Genomic DNA, 17,543 nt, shown 5'->3' with positions numbered 1-17,543 from the left:
TTCGCAGCGTCCAGCGCTGCCCGTATGACGAGCATCAACAATGAGGCAACCAAGATCGACCAGAGTATGACCGAGACCCCGGGCGTTGGAACCTCGTGGAGGAGTCGGATGCGGATGGGATGGCAGTCGGCCCAGTCACAATCCGTCTAGCAAGGGACGCAGCTCGGCGTTCCTAAGGCGCGGTAACCAATGAGGGTCGGATCCTGTGATAAGTTTAGGTTCAAGTGAAACATGGCCTCTCAGGTAGATTTGTCCCGCCCCCAGTGCGGCCTCTTAGCCCCCCCAAGCAGCGGCGTGCCTGGGCAAAAAAAGTTTATTTTCAATCCCGCACTCGCACCACCCCGCGACACGGTGTCTTGGGAGTCGCGTCCCGTCAGGAGAATGACGACGAAAACAGCGACAGTGGCAACGCCCAGCGTGGAATGTGAAACAGTAGCTGACCCGCGCACACACTAGGTGCGCACTCCCGACGGAGAAACCAGCGCTTTGGAGCGAGCAAGCTAGGAGCCAGAACAACGGCCGACGGTCCCGGTGGGCGGTGCTCTGTGTGCCCGTGCACCGGCGGCCTTGAAGCGCCGGGGACCGAAATCTCGTGTTTTTCTCTTGTCCCTTACGATGTCTACTGCCGTGAATGGATGTGCATACAGGATTACCCCGCGCTGCCTCGGGTTTCAGGAACAGGAAAAAGCACTGGGGATGTAGGTCATGGGAATTCCAACCAACCCCCCCGCCCACGCTCGCCATGCCTCCCTAGCGTTTCCCGGCCCCTTGGAAGCGGGAGGGAAAAGGAACAAGAAACAAGTCCTGACCTTGTGATCCGGTGGGAGCCAACCCTAGGCTGACAGGTGCAGCTTGGAAGCGTGAGTGCTTGCAGGACAAGCGTGCGAGCAGCGGGTACAAGTCGCCAAAGTACCTTCGCCCCCATCCCATCCCATGCAGGCGGCTTGGAATGGAAGTGCTGATGTGTGCGTTGAACCAAAAAAAGAGACCAACCAGACCGTACAGCCGTATTGGCAGGCCACCTTGACCAGCCACTGGATGCCCGCGGGATGACGGTGATGTGACCAGGTACCTCGGGATGTGAATCATCTCTGCCTTTTCATGATGTATTGACACAAGAGATTGGTTGCCTACCTCGTATCTTGTCGCTGCCTTCCCACCCCTGGCTATAGTGACACTGATCCAGGGCCAGAGGGACACGCAGTCATTCCCACGTGGTATTGCCTAAGCACTATTGTCCTCAAAACGGAGGGAGTAGGTATGCGGGTGGAAAGATAAGAAGCAGCACATAAGCACACCTATTTGGCCTGACCACCATCTTGCTTGAGGTAAAGTAGGCAGGCCGGGCCGCAGGAGAGCCTACCGCCAGTCTGACAAAGGACGCCGCGAGGCTTGCTGTGCCCCCGGGAAGATCTTCCCCAGCAGAATACTGTAGGGTGTTGGCTCCGCTTTTCGTGTAGATCTCGCATGGCCCCATATTGTTCTGCCTCATTGCCCCCGCATTCAAACACGGGCGATGACGATGTTTCCCGTATCGCCGAGTCCACGCGACTGTTTGATGTTGATGAAGCTCTCGAGACCGCAGTGGGCTCATCGTGTGGCTTGGACGGGCTGTGACAGCCGTGCAACCGAATCTAGTGCGCTGCGCAGTCATAATTAGCCGCCCGTTTCAAGGCCATCTTGAACTTTATCGGGAGATGCTGCAGCTGCCTGCTGTCAGATGGGGCCAGCCACCCCGTCGAGGCCGATTAAGCTTCGTGGGAGGTAACCTCGCTCCGAGCTCCCGTGAGCGAGGCACGCGGCGATAAGGTACACATCCGAACCGAGGGGGGGAGGTATTATCGTCGCAAAGTCGCAAATATCAGCTGATATTCGCAATTGCAAGCATGTTGCATAGTACGAGGCCTATGCTGCCGGCCGCGACCAGTACAACCTTTAATTGCTAAGCGAGCTGTATATACACCTATCCCTGCTATCAGTCTGTTATATAATTGTATGCAAGCGTGCGATTTGGGAAATCTCGATGCATCCAGATGGGGCCACGCGGCAGGAAAGTGCAGAATTTGGGGTCTTAGATGCAGTTTTATTGATGGACATGATAGAAACCGCATGCCATGGATAAGTGGTCGCAGATCAGGTTGCAGACTGATGAGATGTTGATGGTCAGATGATGTGTGATTCGACAAGGGCCTCCGCAGGCAGGCAGCGGGCATACGGAGGAGGGGAGCAGGGGGAGGAGTGACTGGTCCGGGTGTGCCATGATGTTCATCACCATCATCATGTGTTGCCGAGACAGGACTGGCAGACTGGTCAAGAAGTGGGCTGGCTGTGTAGGTCCTCAATCCGGTTGCAGCAAAAAAGCTGAAACATCAACATTAACCAACCCCTCCCTTCTCTGTCCCTTGCCGGGCGCTCGCAGTCAATCTCTCATCCCGCTGCTTCCGGAACAGCGTTTCGCGTGCTGCTCAGCTGAAGGATGATTGAAATGCGCAGCAGCAGGTACACCGCTGAATTGTATTGCATGTGCACGGCACAGCCGCAAAACCCCAGCTGTTGTCTGTCTGGGTGTCTGGGTACGCGTAAAGCTGACAGCATTGGCTGAATTGGGCGCTGGTGCCTTCTGGTCTGCAAGGGAGCAATGGACAGCACCCCGAAGCAGACAAGACCAGTGCAGCCAGGCTGACAACCCTCGTGATCTGCAGGGGTTGGCGCTCTCGTCGATGCGACACCCTGTCACCCACGTGGGATACGGTTTGGCTTGCGTAGACGGGCGGAAGACACCACCACCCCCCCTGCGGGTGCTGTGCCGGCTGCGGCTGGCTGGTCACAGTAATGAAATGATCGCCCGCACCTTTCAAGGCACCGGGGTGCGTCATTGGTTCAGGCGGACGCGAGCTGCGCCCAGGCACCGCGATGAGTAAGAATCTCACCCAAGCAACCCGACAATTCGGGACCGGGCGATCCACGGGCATAAAATCCTTCGAGAAAAGGACCACCAACAAGCCCGATGCATTGGGTGGCAGACGACGCCTTCGCTCGGCATTTCCCAATCTGTCCCCAGTCTCGCACGAGAAGGTCAAGCCCTGGACGGAAGCACAGACCTGGTGTGGGTGTCTGTGTTGGCGTGGAGAAAGACAAACCGTCCATCTTGGCTTTTCGAACAGATCGCAATGAAAGGCCGGATAAAAAGCTCCTCTCCGTCCCTCTTAGGGTACGGAGAGGCCTCTTAGGGCTGCCTGTCCATCCCGGGGCCTGGGTTCGGGCTGTCGGCCGCCTGTTAGATTAGTATTGACTGTGCGGGCTAAATATCGTGGTAATGTAGCAAAGATAAGATGGGCCAACGTGTGGCCTAACCAATATCGGGTTCGCGGGTTGCAGGGTGCGCAGAGCGACAGTGAGATGCGAGGCTTGTTCCGTTTAAGGACGCGCACCTCTTGCTTCCATCTCCCTGCCGTCGTGGCGTGGTTGGTCTCGCGATGCCCGGGGTCGATGGTCAGGGCGCGAAAACGAGGCCTGCGTCAGCTTGATGATATGTGAGGCCGACATGGTGCCAGCCATAGTACCAGTGCTCGTGAGTCGTCCGAGCCGGCCTGCGAAATATTGCACCGTGTGCCATTTGCCGTATCGGCCATCTCACATCCCGGCCTCAAGCTGGGCAAACCCGGAGCCCCAGAACGACTTCGCTGGAAAGTACTGCGTGAACAGCCTGTATTGCATGCCTCGCCAGGATGTGATGAGCTGCCGTGATGGAAAATTCTGATGTTTTGATTGATGACGGCACCTCGCCGATTATCACGGCGCTTGACGGTGATGATGGCGAAAATCATCACTTTCCCATTCGCCAGGGCTATCCGGCGGTGAAGACGGTGTATGAGAGCCGCCGTCAAAGCAAGCTGTTGATTTTTGTTGGGGCCTGAAGTGGATCGAGAAGATCTTCTGGGGCCCAGTTCTTCTTGTCTCGTCAGGGACCTTTTGTCTGGATGGTCTGTGCCAGCGCCAGCGACGGGCCCCAGAAGGCATCCACACCTTCGAAAAAATGTTCGCCGAACGAACCGTGGAGACGGGAAATTGACCGACCAGCTGGCGGGTGGCTGTGCCAGGGCAAGCAAAGGCCAGCGGCAGGGCTGCGTGCGGCGAGCGAAGGACCCCCCCATGTCGGTCCTGCGACAGACCCACGATGCAGTCATCATTGAAAATGCGTCAGATGACTGTTTTCGAAATTGCATGGTACTGTATCATAGGCACGTATGGCGCCCCGCATCGCACGCCCTGCCTTGTCTCGCAGCCGAGCGAGTGGGTTTGATCCATCGATTGCACCACGGCCACTCATTCGCAAAGACTCACCCACTCGGGCCGACGTGGACTCGGTTCAGGCGGCAGAATCGTTGATTGTCTCGACAAGAAAAGCACAAAACCTGCTGTGTCTGTTCCCTGGCGGGGGGAGGATCATCTTTGAGGGCCCGCTAAGGCGCAGGATCGGGCTAGAGAGAGCAAGGGCCCTAGACAGGCCAAACAAGGCTGGCAGAAACATGCTCGTGGGGACATACGAGGCTCGGCAGTGTGCAGGTATGACAGGACGAGACAAGTGACAAGGCACAAAATGTCCATGCTGAGAGTGTCAGCGACAGCATCATGGAAGGATCCAAGCTTGTGTCGAGGGATGCGTATGTACCCCAGGCTCGGCTGATGGTCAAGCCATGCTCGTGGCCCATGACTCCCGTGGCTGCGTGGTCTGTCGATCCAAGGATTCTGCGCTGGCGATCCATCGTCCCCAGCATCACATTGCTGCAGCTGCATATGCTGGCTGCATGCTGTCTGCAGTCTGCAAGCCCCGATCACAGGCCTGCTTGCCTGGTGGTGGTAGAGGCCGTGGAGGTATAGTCGAGTTCGCGATGATAACCGGCAACTGTACTGTACTATGACACCAACCTGCTGCCGGCCGCGATGTCGTCGTCGATGAGCAGCAGACCCATTCGTCGGTGAGCAGTACCATGGATCAGATCCTTGTTTTGGGGCGCGTGGCTATCGTGGTTGCCATCGTATGGGCAAATTGCGTGTGGGCCCCTCTCGTTCAGCCTCGTGAGAGGCGAGCACCAGAAGAGCAGGGGACCAGGTGACCTGGTGACCAGGCTCGGCACTGGCCAAGTTTGGTCAGAATTTCATCAAATCTACATCTTGGTTCCAAGCTGCTGGGATCTGAGTCGCAGGCAATTCTCCACGCCCTGCCCTTCGTGCAGCTGGGTACGGCAAGGTTCGGGAACCTGCCAGCACGGGCGCACAGTACGCGCAGCACCTCAGTCCAGTCTGACCCGCGTCCCCGTATTAGGTTCGCCGTCATCTTTCTCTCCGAGGGCTTGTGTCGGTCACCGGCAACCTTCCAGCCATTAGAGTTGGAACTGGTCTGAGCGCTCGTCGTCTTCGACCCACTGGGGGCGCCTTGCTACATTGTAGGGTTTGGCACGGAAGCCAAAGTAGAGATCGCGTGGTGGCTTAAACGCTATCGTCCAATAAATCACCTGCCGCTCATCCGGGAACTGAATCAAGAAGCTCATCGAGCTGTAGCCAGAGACCGTTTGGTGGCTGCCGAGCGACTCAGAAATGTCCGACTCGGGACGACATCTGTCCCTGGGGGCAGGATCTGGGGACAGCTCTGCGAACCGAAAGACCGTGAGAAGCTTCAAGGGCTGGTGGGCCGCGCACACACAAATCCTCCGGCACCGAACTCTGGCAAGCGAGAGACAGCATCACCGCCTGTGCATCCAGTGACTGAAACAAAATGCGGTCCGTGGTTACATTGGCACCGAGGTCAGAGCTCCCACACGCACACGGACGGGTACGCAGCATCACGGTACAGTCAGATTGAGCACCCGCGGCAGATGCAAGACGCAGGTCCTAGACACGACTCAGCTTACCAGATCTTGCCCCCAGCCAGCAACAAGCTCATGAACCTTGCCGCACACCACCAGGCCGTGGGACAGTGTCTCATCGCGATCTGGTATAACCTCGTTTGGCGTCCGTCGCACATTGTGCTTCACCGCAGCGCCGTTGCGATCGGTGCCAGCGAGACCGCCGACCGCCGCCACGGCTTGAGTCGCTCACCGAGGCGGGCGGTCAGCCCCTCCAAGCTTTCCCGCTCGACCCATACGTCCTGGAGCTCCGGTGATTTCCTCTGACAGGGCTTGGCACCCAATGCTCTTTGTCATCAGCCCGCCCGCCAGCCAGTCACTGTGTAGACCTTCGGCTCCCACGGGCAACTCTAACGCACAGATATCCTGCTGAGGGAGGGTCTTCCCATGATCGCAAGCTTCCGGACTCGTTTTATCAGCCGCCGGATGGACAGATCCAATGGCACGGGCTCAGCGTATCAGCGATAGCAGGCGACAATTATACGCACGAGGAAAGCCAGTTGGTGTGTAAGACATATATGTCTTACACTCTTACTCAGCTGTGCCCACAGTCCGCAGCCAACACGCGCTAGAAGGAATCCTTCCCCCAGGGCTTTGTGAGGCTCTATCACAGCATCAACCCTCAGGGATCCATCGGTACCGCCCAAGTCTGTAGCCAAGTTGCTATGACTCCACCTGCCTCGTGAGGAGGAGAAGAAGCAAGCAAGCATCCAAGCTCAAGGCAGCTAAAAGGTGCCAACGCATCGTGACGAACCTAGGTGTGAGTCAGAAGCCAGCTTTATTACCTGCCTTGCATTATCAGGAAGCACATACGTACCCACACAAGCTGCGAGGCACACCTGGGGTGGAGTCGCTAATCCCACCGCCGGCCTCGCCCAATGACGACCTGCGATCGTCTGGAGCCCGCCTGCCTGCAGCCCAAGGCTATAACCCCAGGTAACGCACGGCTGCTACAGCGGTTGCTGGGTTCGGGCTCGTGATGCTCGGCTGGGTGAAGTGAGGCCCGATTGTGGATCCTCCCTTCGTCCTTCCTCGCCCGATCACCGCCAAAGTGGAGCGCGCTGTAAACCAAGCTCTTAAACCTGTGGGGGTAATCATGTTCACACAGTACTGAGGTCCTGTCACGGGACGAGTCAAGGACCCAGCGCCGTGCAGTATCACATCACACCAATATGGGGGGGGGATGGAGGACTAGTAACCTGTAGGCGCACGCTTTCGGAGGGAAATAGACAGTCTGCATGTTGGCTGCGGTGTAAGTGTGTACATATGCAGTGTGGCACAAGGCTGGCCCAGAGACGGACCAGTCTCAAGCCACGTTTTCGCCAACATCGGCAGGCTGTCCTCCCTTCCGAAGTGCAGGACGCATCGGATGCCATCGCTGCACTTATCAGATAGCTTATTCTTACTAACCCCGGTTGGGAATCTCATGACTGCAACCCTGATGACATGGGACCATCGATGATGCTCAGTAAGTGACGATGATTTTTTTTAAGCATCAGGACTTTGACGGCGGGCAATCTAGCTGGCACGAGGCGGGAAGGTTTGGGCATGCCGCACATCTGGGAAGAGAAGCTTCTATCACGCGAGGGGGCCGCCCTCCTTGAGGGCCCTATTGCGAGTGGCCTGGAAAGTTTAAGGCCGCCTGAGTTCAGCGCTGGGCCCGGACGGTAGGCCTACGATAGGGTTGGCAGCTGAAAAAGTCAAAGTCGCTCTGACCCCTTCCGCCGGGCGGGAGGTTGTGCGGTGCGACTCGAGCCAAGATGGGATCGCTGATGCGCGCTCATGGCAGTGGTTGCAGAATCAAAAGTGAGATATCGACGATGGAGGGAGTGACTCCGCGTCCATGTATCTGTTGGTTTGAGTAATGTCTGCAGACAACCATCCTGTGTGGCTTGGTCTAAGACTGGCGGTGGTCGCACACGGATCATAAGACATGAGTTGATGGGATGGTGTGGGATCGCTGATTGACAGGCACATTAACACCAACCATAATGCCCGGCTGCTTACACAAGCTTCGTTGATTACTGTTTGTTACGAGGACCTACCCGAGACCGAGGCTTGCTTGATATCTGATCATCATCATGCGAGAGCGGGAAGGCCCAAGACCATTGTCGCAGCGAAATATGCTTCTTCGGATATGTCGCTAAGTAATCACGGCTGGAGACAATGCCCTGATGTGGAACCTGAGTGCATGTGAGGAGGACGGCCAAATAGTCACGGGCCATGTCCGAAACGGTCCATTGATCAAGATGCGCTGCCGATTCCAGGGTCGTACTCACGCAGAGGGTAGCAGTAGCTTATTAGGCGAGCCAGACATAGACGAAGGCGTAGCGGAGCCATTGTCCGATATCTAACACACCATGTGAGCCAAGAACTGTATCAATTCCAAGAAGGTTTCCCGCGCCCGATGATTGAATTGAGATCTCGTCCGCGGGCAGCCTCAAACCCTCACGGTGTCATTGTAAAGCGCGCCCGGTATCCTCGGAGCTAGAAGGCCAGGGAAAGCTAACGCATCAGCCCAAGCCCCGAGGAAACACACATGCTCCTTGGCGCCGGGCCTTGGGAGCGAAACAAGCCCGCCTGCTTACGATAGCACCGGTTTGCGATAGACACGGTAAGCCAGAAGGGGAGGCAAGGCTGAGCAAGCTTCCCAAACAGTCCTCCGTCTCCGTCAGATTGAGTTTCTCAGGCCGACGACGAGGAGAGAGATCCTGTTGCCAAAATTGGAAGCTGGATTTAGGGTCCAGGGTGACGCCTGAAGGTTTCCATGAGAAGACAATCTCACCAAACGATCTGCCAATTTCACAAATCTGACAGGGACTCGTGGTAAGACTCAAAGCCCGACGGCCTTCCATCAGGAGAGTCGGATTCGGACGCGTACGGAGATGATAATGGTTCCCAAACTCACCGTTCCCCCTTCCCCTTACCCCCTACAGTGACACACCCTCCTCCCCCCTGCCCACGCCCGACGCACAGGGCTGCCATAGGGCCAGGCGATGCAAGGCTGATGAATGGTCCTGGACAGCCATGGTCAAATCTCCAGCGTCCCCATTGAATCGTCTGGGGAAGGCCCTGGAGGAATAAAATTGGGGACCTGCCAAAGGGCACGCTGACACGGTGACACGGTGAGAGGCCAATTTGACAGACCGACGACTTTTTTCTCACGTCCGACGGCAGCTCCGGAGGCCCGGCGATTCCAGTTCAGTCGAATCTCACTCGCGGTGGGTCGCGCATACCCTTGGTGGAGTCACGAATTGTTCCATCGAAAATTCTATGGGTGGAGAAGGGATCCCGTCAGACCGCAAGCTGGGCCTTGTTGGTGGCTGAAAAAAGAAAAAAAGGGCTGTCCAGGTTTCCCCAACCATCGAGTTTGATGAAGAAATGGAACCCGTGGGACTGTCACCGCAATTCATTATCGGACAGCAGCGATGTTGCCTCTCCGGCGCGATCGGTAGTTAGAGGCAGATTGTGGGTTTTCTCAGAGCCCACCCGGAAGCTTGACGAAGGTTTGACAGGGCGATGACGGTCATGACATTTTTTTTTGTGCTGTCCCTCTCACCGTCCGCCGTGTCCTGATTGAGACGAGACCATTCCTGGTTTGTGTTGAGGTAGCATCGGGAGAACTGGGCAAAAAGAAGGAAGAAGAAGGCGGCCGGCGGACCAATGCACCAGGCCACGAGGCCATTGACCCACGGGAAGTGGCCGACGAGGCAGAAGAAATTTGTTGGCGACCGACATCACCGCTACTCTTTAGGCGCGCAATGCAACACAAGTCATCAGCGCCATGCTGCTTTGGCTCGGTGAAGTGGGCATTGCCCGATTGCGAACTGCAAATGCGATGCTGCACTGCGCAGTACCCGTACTGCACTGTACTGCATGCACAGTTTGATTGATTGTATACTAGAATTGTTCTTTTCTTCTTCTCTGAGACTGACCGACTGGAATTGGATTGCATTGCATTTTGACTTTCGGCCCCCTTTCTCCAGCCTCGTCAGATGTCTGCGTATGTTGTGTATGTGAGTGCATAAACACACAATATCACACAGATGCGCGACAGCCAGGGCGGGCGCGGGGGCCACCAGGTGGCATCTGTCCTCGGTGCTCTGCCCTCTTCCATCTTGCCCTCTGGTGCCCCCGTGGTCACCCGTGGTCCCCCAACAAGGTTGACAAGGTAAGGTGGCCAGGTGACAAGTTGACAAGGCGACGACGCCGAACGACAGCGACAGCGACATGGCCATGGCTTCTTCGGCGGGGTGGATAGAATGGGGTCTCGGTAATAACGAAATGTGCGCTTCTGTCAATCTCATCAATCATGCTCGCCCATCAGGCCAGCAGCAGGCCAGGAGGAGGCGCATCAGCAGGGGTCAGAGCACCCCACCAGCCCGCGAGGTGTTTCATTTTCGATGGGTACGGAGGGTACGTACCTGATGGAGCCATGGAGAGCATGAGCATGTACCTCCGTACACAGTCCCCACCCTCTTCGCATCCCACATCTGGGCACTGGGCACTGGGCACTGGGCAGCAGCAGCAGCAGCAGCACCCGCAAACAGTGAAGAAGAAGCCACCCTTGACCGCCGTCGGGCCCACTTCAACGAACAAGGTACGTACCTGGACCAGGACCACAGGTACGTACCCATGGTCCATGGTCCATGGTCCCACCCACCCCATCCCACCCACACGCACACGGCCGCCCAGGCTGGCTGCGTCACCGCCATGTTTCTTGCTGTTCGCCCACGGGCACTTGGGGAAGTATTTTTGTCTCGTTCCTGGCCCCGTCAAATCACGGCCCTGCAGGGATCATGCGGTTACAGCGGTACAAACGCCCCAGGTACCTCTGGCCCTCGTACCTGAGCTGGCTCTGCTGATGCCCTCCCTCCCTCCCTTGCTTCCCACCTGCGACAGGGCATGGCAGGCCATGGCAGAGGGCACTGACAGACAGGCTTACTCCCCTGCAACACGCCTTTTGGCCTTCGTTTTGTCGAAATGGGCAATCTTGGAATGGACTGCCACGGCGCGCACACCACGGACATAATTATATAGTGTCGGCCTTCCCACCTCTCCCACCTACCTCTTCCCTCTTGTTCCATCATCAGACCAAACATCATCGAAACAATTCAGTTGTCCTTGCCTCAAAGCTCTCAAACATCTATCTGAGATACAAATACAACACACAACCCACACCAACCCAACAAACCACAACCACACAACAACCACACAACAGGGCTCTCCACTGTTTGTCGATTCCGCCACACCCAGTCACCAACAGCCTCGCCACCCGCAAGGCTCTCGTATAACGAACAATACTCGAACACCACAAACCCACATTCGCAATGGCCGCCGTCAGCACAATGTCCTCCCTGGAGCAGCGCCCCTCGCAGCTGCCTCCCTGCCCTGGCCCACCACCAAACCGCCCTCTGCCTGCTCTCCCCAAGCAGAGCTAAATGGCTCCTAGTCTTTCTCAACTTGACATCTGATACCTACCGACGAGGAGGTTCACAACAACCAAGAGCATGCTAGTCAAGACTCTAGCCCCTGCTACTCACCCCTGGTAGACCCTCAGTCTTCCAGTCCACTACCGCGACCAGCCTGGAACCGCGCCGAGCACAGATTGGAGAACGGCAGCCTCGTCTGGCGCCGTCTCAGGACCAGGCTGCTGCGCCAACCTGAAGCTGGTTGGCTGTCACTGGAAGGGTTCCACGACAGCCTGCACATCGAGCCAGCTCCAGAACAATACAACTTCTCACACCATTCACTACCAACCTCCGCAAACCAACAACACCGACAACATCATCTCGTTGGTCCCGAAGAGCCGGCTCGACGGGAATGATGCACCTTCGCTATCAAACAACACACCAACAAACCACCAAACAAACCTGGGTCAGCCTTGGGCGCGCCCTGTACCACCAACATCTACTACATCTTTTTAATCTACATCGATTTTCGGGAAGCGGGGTCACGATATCAGCCATTTCAATTCGGCTTTTTCACAAACATTTTCGGGTCTAGACGGGTCGGGGACATGATTTCCTTTCCAAGTATTTCCTCATGTACCACTACCAAACAGCATTTACGGCGTCATCTAAAAAAAGAGAAGGGAGGATGCCCGTTGATGATACCCCCGAGGGAAGGAAATGAGGCGAAACGCCCTTTCTGATGAGAGAATGGGTTTTTTATTTAGGGGGTAGCATATGGCTTTAACGGGATACAGACATGAACTGGAGGGGAATTTTCTTCATCTGGGAAAGAATCACGAGCGAGCACGAAGATAACGGACCGGACTTCTGGGGCCAAGCAGCAATTGGCAGGACAGAACAATTCATTCACACAATTAGTAGAGTGGACACATCAAATCATACAATCTCAATAATTGTTCGAACTTTCAAAATCATTCTCCATGCCTTGCTCAAGTGCCTTGTGTCTCTTGCTGCCCAATCGCAAATCATCTCGCAAAGTGAACAATTCTCCGGGCGCGTGCATCAGATTTCATGATCAAACGTGTGAGCTCAGCCTTATTCTTGCCGCCTCTTGCGATGTTGAGACGAACTGAGGATGCCGATTTTCTAATAATAAGCAGGGTGACCTGACTGACTGACTAACTACCTGACTGGTGCTACCGTGTCGTCCGCCACCGACCCCATACACAACAGCTGCTGCAGTCAGCACAAGGTGACCGTGCCTTGCCCACTTACACAAACTACACCAAGAGGTATGACAGCCCCCCCTTTCGCAGATCTGTGACCATGTGTCTGACTTGGCCCTGTTGGGGGTTTCCCTGATCTGCGCCTGGACGGGGCTGAACGATTTCAAGTTTAGACTGAAGGTTGGAAATGTAGCATGTGTAGCAGCAACATCATCTGGAAACATATGCACGCACCAGACAAAATCAAAATGCGCAAAAATTCAAAATCGAAAATAAAAGGTTAAAGTATGGATGGATGTAGGGTAGCATCTGCCGGGAGCGCGCGTTTGATACTGGTCCAGCCTCGAAGTTGGAGGGCAGCAACAGCCAAAAAAAAAAAAAGCAAACCCTCGGGAGGTGCACCCGATTCCTTCCAAACCTAAGGGGACCGACCAACCGACCAACCGCCCTCTCACCCGCTCAACCCTCCCCTCCGAAATCCCTCCGCCGCGCGGAAACACTATATTATCAGACGCAACGATCTCATATGATGCACGCACGGGAAGCAAATATGCACAACACCCGTCCGCACACACCCATACCCCCCCAAACCATGCCATGCTCATGGCCCATCCATCCCAACGGCAAGGTTCCGTCGCGGTTGATGCGCCGGAGACTCAGAAACGAAAATTTTCAATGCCCTTCCCATCCCCCATCCATCCGCTTCCCACACACAAACACACACCTTGCTTGTCTAAACCGCCCCCCAGTCTCGTCTCGAACAGATTCGGCACCCGACTGTAACATAGGTCCGCCCCGAGATGGGGAAACTCCACGAGAAAACAGAGTTGCCAACCCGCTAGTCCCTCCTGTACCTCTGCATACTTTGCTTTCTTGTTCACTTCACTCTCCGTCTCTCCGTCTCTCTCTCTCTCTCTCTCTCTCTTGGCATTTCAAAACCCCCTCAGGACAGAGGACAACTGCCAGTGGAGAGATGGAGCACTCCCCTCTTTCTTGCCTTGTCTTGCCTGCAGGTCTTTCTCAATGCATGCAATGCAACGCCATGCAATGCCACACAAGCGTGCGGTGTTCGCGCTTGCCCCGTAGCAGGCACGGAACCACCCGGGGCTACAGCACAGATGGGGCCACTGCCCAGGCATGGCATGGACGGCGGGCAGTCACCGTGGTGAGTTGAGAAGAGAGGGGACGAGGAAGCGGAGGAGGAGGAGGAGGATGAGGGGCCCACGAAAACAAAATATCCCCACAGCTCGGTTACGGTGGTGGTGGTCTCTCTCTGGTCGGCCGCCGCATCGAAGGCCAGCCTCGTACTAGCCTCAGTCACAAGCGAGAGAGGCAAGGGTTGAACCAGCGACGACGATGACGGTCCTTCTGCGGGGCTCTTTCGTGGTACGGCTCGCTGTCGTGGTCGCGGTGGGCCACCTGGGGGCCGGCTACATACTGTGGTACAATACGTACATTACATGCTACTGTGGTATCTAAGCGAACGTGATGCGCGATATCTCTGACATACACAAATGACGCTCAGCTCGGGCGGGGTGAGATGATAATCTGTAGATGAGCATGTTCCTCGCTGCGCGCCGGGCTCGTGGCTGAGACACTGGGGCACGACGTTGCGCGATTTGCGGCGCGCCCGGCGCAGATGAGACACGTGTGTGTATATGCAGCCTTGCAGAAACAACAGAAAGACAGAAAGAAGCAATGGTCGGCCGACAGTCTGATTTGGTTCTTCCTCCTCAGTCTCGCAGGTCTCATCTCAAGTTCGCCGCCTCCCCGTCTCCCCACGGGAGTGGTTGCAAGGGTGTGTGCATCACGAACGAACGCAAGGCAGGGGTTTTTTTTGCGGACGTCGCATGGCGTGCCAATGATGCAGGGGATTTGATCCTCGCGCGGATCAACAGTGCCCCAAAAGAGGTCACGAGGACGACATGCTCATATTGCAGTACTGCAAAGTGGTTGTAGAAAGAGCGGGCACGCGAGGGAGCCCGCGTTTGACTTGTCTGCATGGGTGGGGAGAGATGAGCCATCTCTGCCATCACGTCAGGATCACCATCATCGTGATCATAGGGCTGGCCCGGCTGTCGCGGCCTGTCCATCTGTGTGATAGATACATCGGGTCGATGTCAAAGGTCGGACCAGGCCGGGCAGCCCACACGAAAATAGACAGAGACGAGATGAAGGAGATTTGGGTTGGCTGGGGGTCGTGCACACCGACTGCTTCGTCTCAGAAGTTTGCCCTGTGTGCCTGCCTCTCTCGTCATTGGAAACCGGTGCTAGGAAAGGCAAAAAGAGGGTTTCTGCCCAAAACCCCGAGGGGACGGTGGGTTTGGACAGGTTGGACAGGTGGATAGGCTGGGCTTTCTCGGTCCATGCACGCCATCATGCCACATCTTCGACACGGTCGTGACGGTCCTACCCCATATGCCATGCCATCCCATGCCCTGCTTTTCGTGTGTGCCTGGGGCTTGATACGGAGAGCACACCTGGGGGGGATTTCTGAGGGAGATTTCGTCCGATGCTAAAACCTCACAGACGTGGGTGATACTCCATCACCCTGAAACCGCTAGCAGCCGAGAGAGACCGAGAAAACCGAAGGTGGCGCGGGGATGGGAACGGGAATGGGTTTGAAGTCAACAATGGCTGGGAGGCATGTATGGGATAAGTGCAGACGCGCAAGATACTTTGTCTGCTTGTTCCGTGTTGACAGGAACAAGCCATACACTGTGGGGCCAGCGAGTACTTTGGTGCTCAGTGCTCGGTGCTCAGTGCTCGATGCTCAGTGCTCAGTGCTCAGTGTTCCGTTGAGTGCTCAGATGCATTCCAGAAGGTTACACTCTGTTTAATTTCACGGCCTTGCTGAAATTGCAGCGCGGCAGAATCAGAAAGCAGCAGGCTGGGGGTTACCGGCCCATCAAACCTTGTTTGTTGTCGGTGTCAGAGTCGGTGTCACTCACTCGGTCGCTGTACTGTACATACTCGCGGTACTATGTGTCTGTGTATGTGTCTGTGCTGCGTCGTGTTATGATATGTTGTGGTCTTTGTGTGCGTGTTGCAACGGACTACGCGAACTGGCATGATACCCCTGAGGCTTGACCGAAAGGAGGCTGGGGCTGGTGAGTGATGCAGTGGTGCTGCTGTAGCCATGTAGGGAAAAGGGATCAATCAAGCTTCTTACTGCAGGGCCAGCATGTCTTTTTTTTTTCTTTCGTCTTTTTCGCCACCGCCCTCATTTTTGGCCGTTGGGGTCCTGCCAATTGGCTTGCACTCGCCACTCGCACTTGCCTTGCCTAGCTCTTGCCATGGGATTGCCACGTGCGCAACACGCAGTCACATCACATCGTACCTGCCTCTGCCTCTGCCTCTGCCTCTGCCTCTGCCTCGCAAGCCAACGCGCCAACTTGCGCAAAGTCTGGTACCCTATCCCTTTTCACCCTTTTTCACCCTTTCATCCCCCCTATAGGCAACCACCCCCCAGCCTGATGCCTGCCTGCTGGGGACTTGGGTATTCAATTGAAACAAGCTGCCAGTGAGGCTGTGAGGCAGCCCGATTGTTTCAACCCTCTTGACTGTCTACGTCTACACAGTACACAAAGACTTTCTTTGGCCTTAGTGACCAGGTTCAACATAGACCATTTTATTCTCTCCTGCCCTATTCCCTACATGAAACGGCGAAATTTCCAATTCGGGCCAATTCATTCCAGACTTAGCCGTCACACGAGGCCTGTCAGTTGTTATTTTACTAGTCCTCACTGTCTAGACTGTGTACTGCTCCGGACGGTACATCTGCTGCAAGTGGCTTTTTCTTCCCCTTTCCGCTTTCGGTGTGGAGCCCGAGGGCAGAATTGGACCCTGAATTCTGACATTTTCTCGGCCGACGCGCTGCCCCAGGCCCTGCAACTGCCCTAGGCTGACCTGGCACGCCTGGGAACTGGGCTGCAGAGTCCCATCAAACCATCAGTCATCAATCAAAGCCAAATCAAGCCAAATCAAATCAAATCAAATCAAACCAACTCAGCCCAGCGTCACATCAGATCAGTCGCAGGCCTACACTGAGTGGCTGGCTGACCCCCTGCGTCGATCTAAATCGTGCAGCCGTGAAACAGCGCCGCTCAATCTGCTGGCGAACCTTCGTTCGAAGCTCTATGAAGATCTGTCACGGACAGGGTGACGACAGCAAAGCACCAGCAGCAGCCGGCGCGAGGCATAGGCAGGGCGGGTAACGCGAGACGAGACGAGGCGAGGCGAAAGCGTTGTACGCGTATCATCGCCAACCTTCATTCTTACCTTCTTGCCGTGCCTGATCAACAAACCCCTGGAACGTTGGGTTGGAACAGGACACACACCACGGACGAACTCTATCTCTTTGTCTCTCTCTCTCGGGACAGCTGCCCAGTCTGCCAGTCCCGACCCGGGATCGTCATCGCCGGCGCGGTTACAGAATTGCCTGACAGCTCAGGCCACTCAGGCCGAGGCGGAGGCGGAGAGAGAGGGCTGATCGCCGTGTTGATCCCCCTCCCCCTTTTCACCGCCATCAAGTCAGCAGCCCTACTGGCCCGACTATCCATTCCTATCGAAGCAAGGCCAGCGGCTGCCGGCGCCGCCATCACACATCGCAATCTTTTGAGCGTTTCATGCGCATGCGTGGGCTCAACGGTCTTCGCGGGGTCGGAACACCCATCACATCATCATCAACGCAACACCTGCCTTGAATCTGGTACCCAATTTCGACAATCTCTGTCGACCCTCGCCCGATAGGGCTTTGCGGAGAAACCGCCCTGCACAGCATCGTCCTGCCTCATTTCGTTTTCCCAACACACCCTGGTGCTACCGACTGTACAAGTAACTCATCAAACCTGGGAGACTGTTATTTCCGCAACCAGAAACAGCACAGTAGACTACTCTGTCTGTCTGTACAGTAGATCCTCTTCACCCCCTGCCGCACTCCGTACTGTACCCCAGGCCCTCCCTTACCCACGAACTACTACGGGGTACCCGTCGTC

At 56.0% G+C, this 17,543-nt stretch overlaps 1 protein-coding gene across 1 annotated transcript; it reads right to left on the bottom strand.

Annotated features, from left to right (window-relative positions):
• Positions 1–4,916: 4,916 nt before the first annotated feature.
• J7T55_002976 (uncharacterized protein) lies at positions 4,917–6,295 on the bottom strand (the record flags this gene model as incomplete). Its single annotated transcript, XM_053138107.1, has 5 exons — positions 4,917–5,130; positions 5,398–5,684; positions 5,913–6,094; positions 6,146–6,194; positions 6,266–6,295. The coding sequence occupies 5 exons, from the start codon at positions 6,293–6,295 to the stop codon at positions 4,917–4,919; spliced, it is 762 nt and encodes a 253-aa protein (XP_052998844.1).
• Between the last annotated feature and the right edge of the window lie 11,248 nt (positions 6,296–17,543).

This window comes from Diaporthe amygdali (genome assembly GCF_026229845.1).
Source record: "Diaporthe amygdali strain CAA958 chromosome Unknown NODE_3_length_2959817_cov_65_330692, whole genome shotgun sequence".
NCBI classification, from domain to species: domain Eukaryota; kingdom Fungi; phylum Ascomycota; class Sordariomycetes; order Diaporthales; family Diaporthaceae; genus Diaporthe; species Diaporthe amygdali.
Note: the sequence above shows the minus strand (reverse complement) of the source record. Positions and strands in the feature narration are given on the sequence as shown.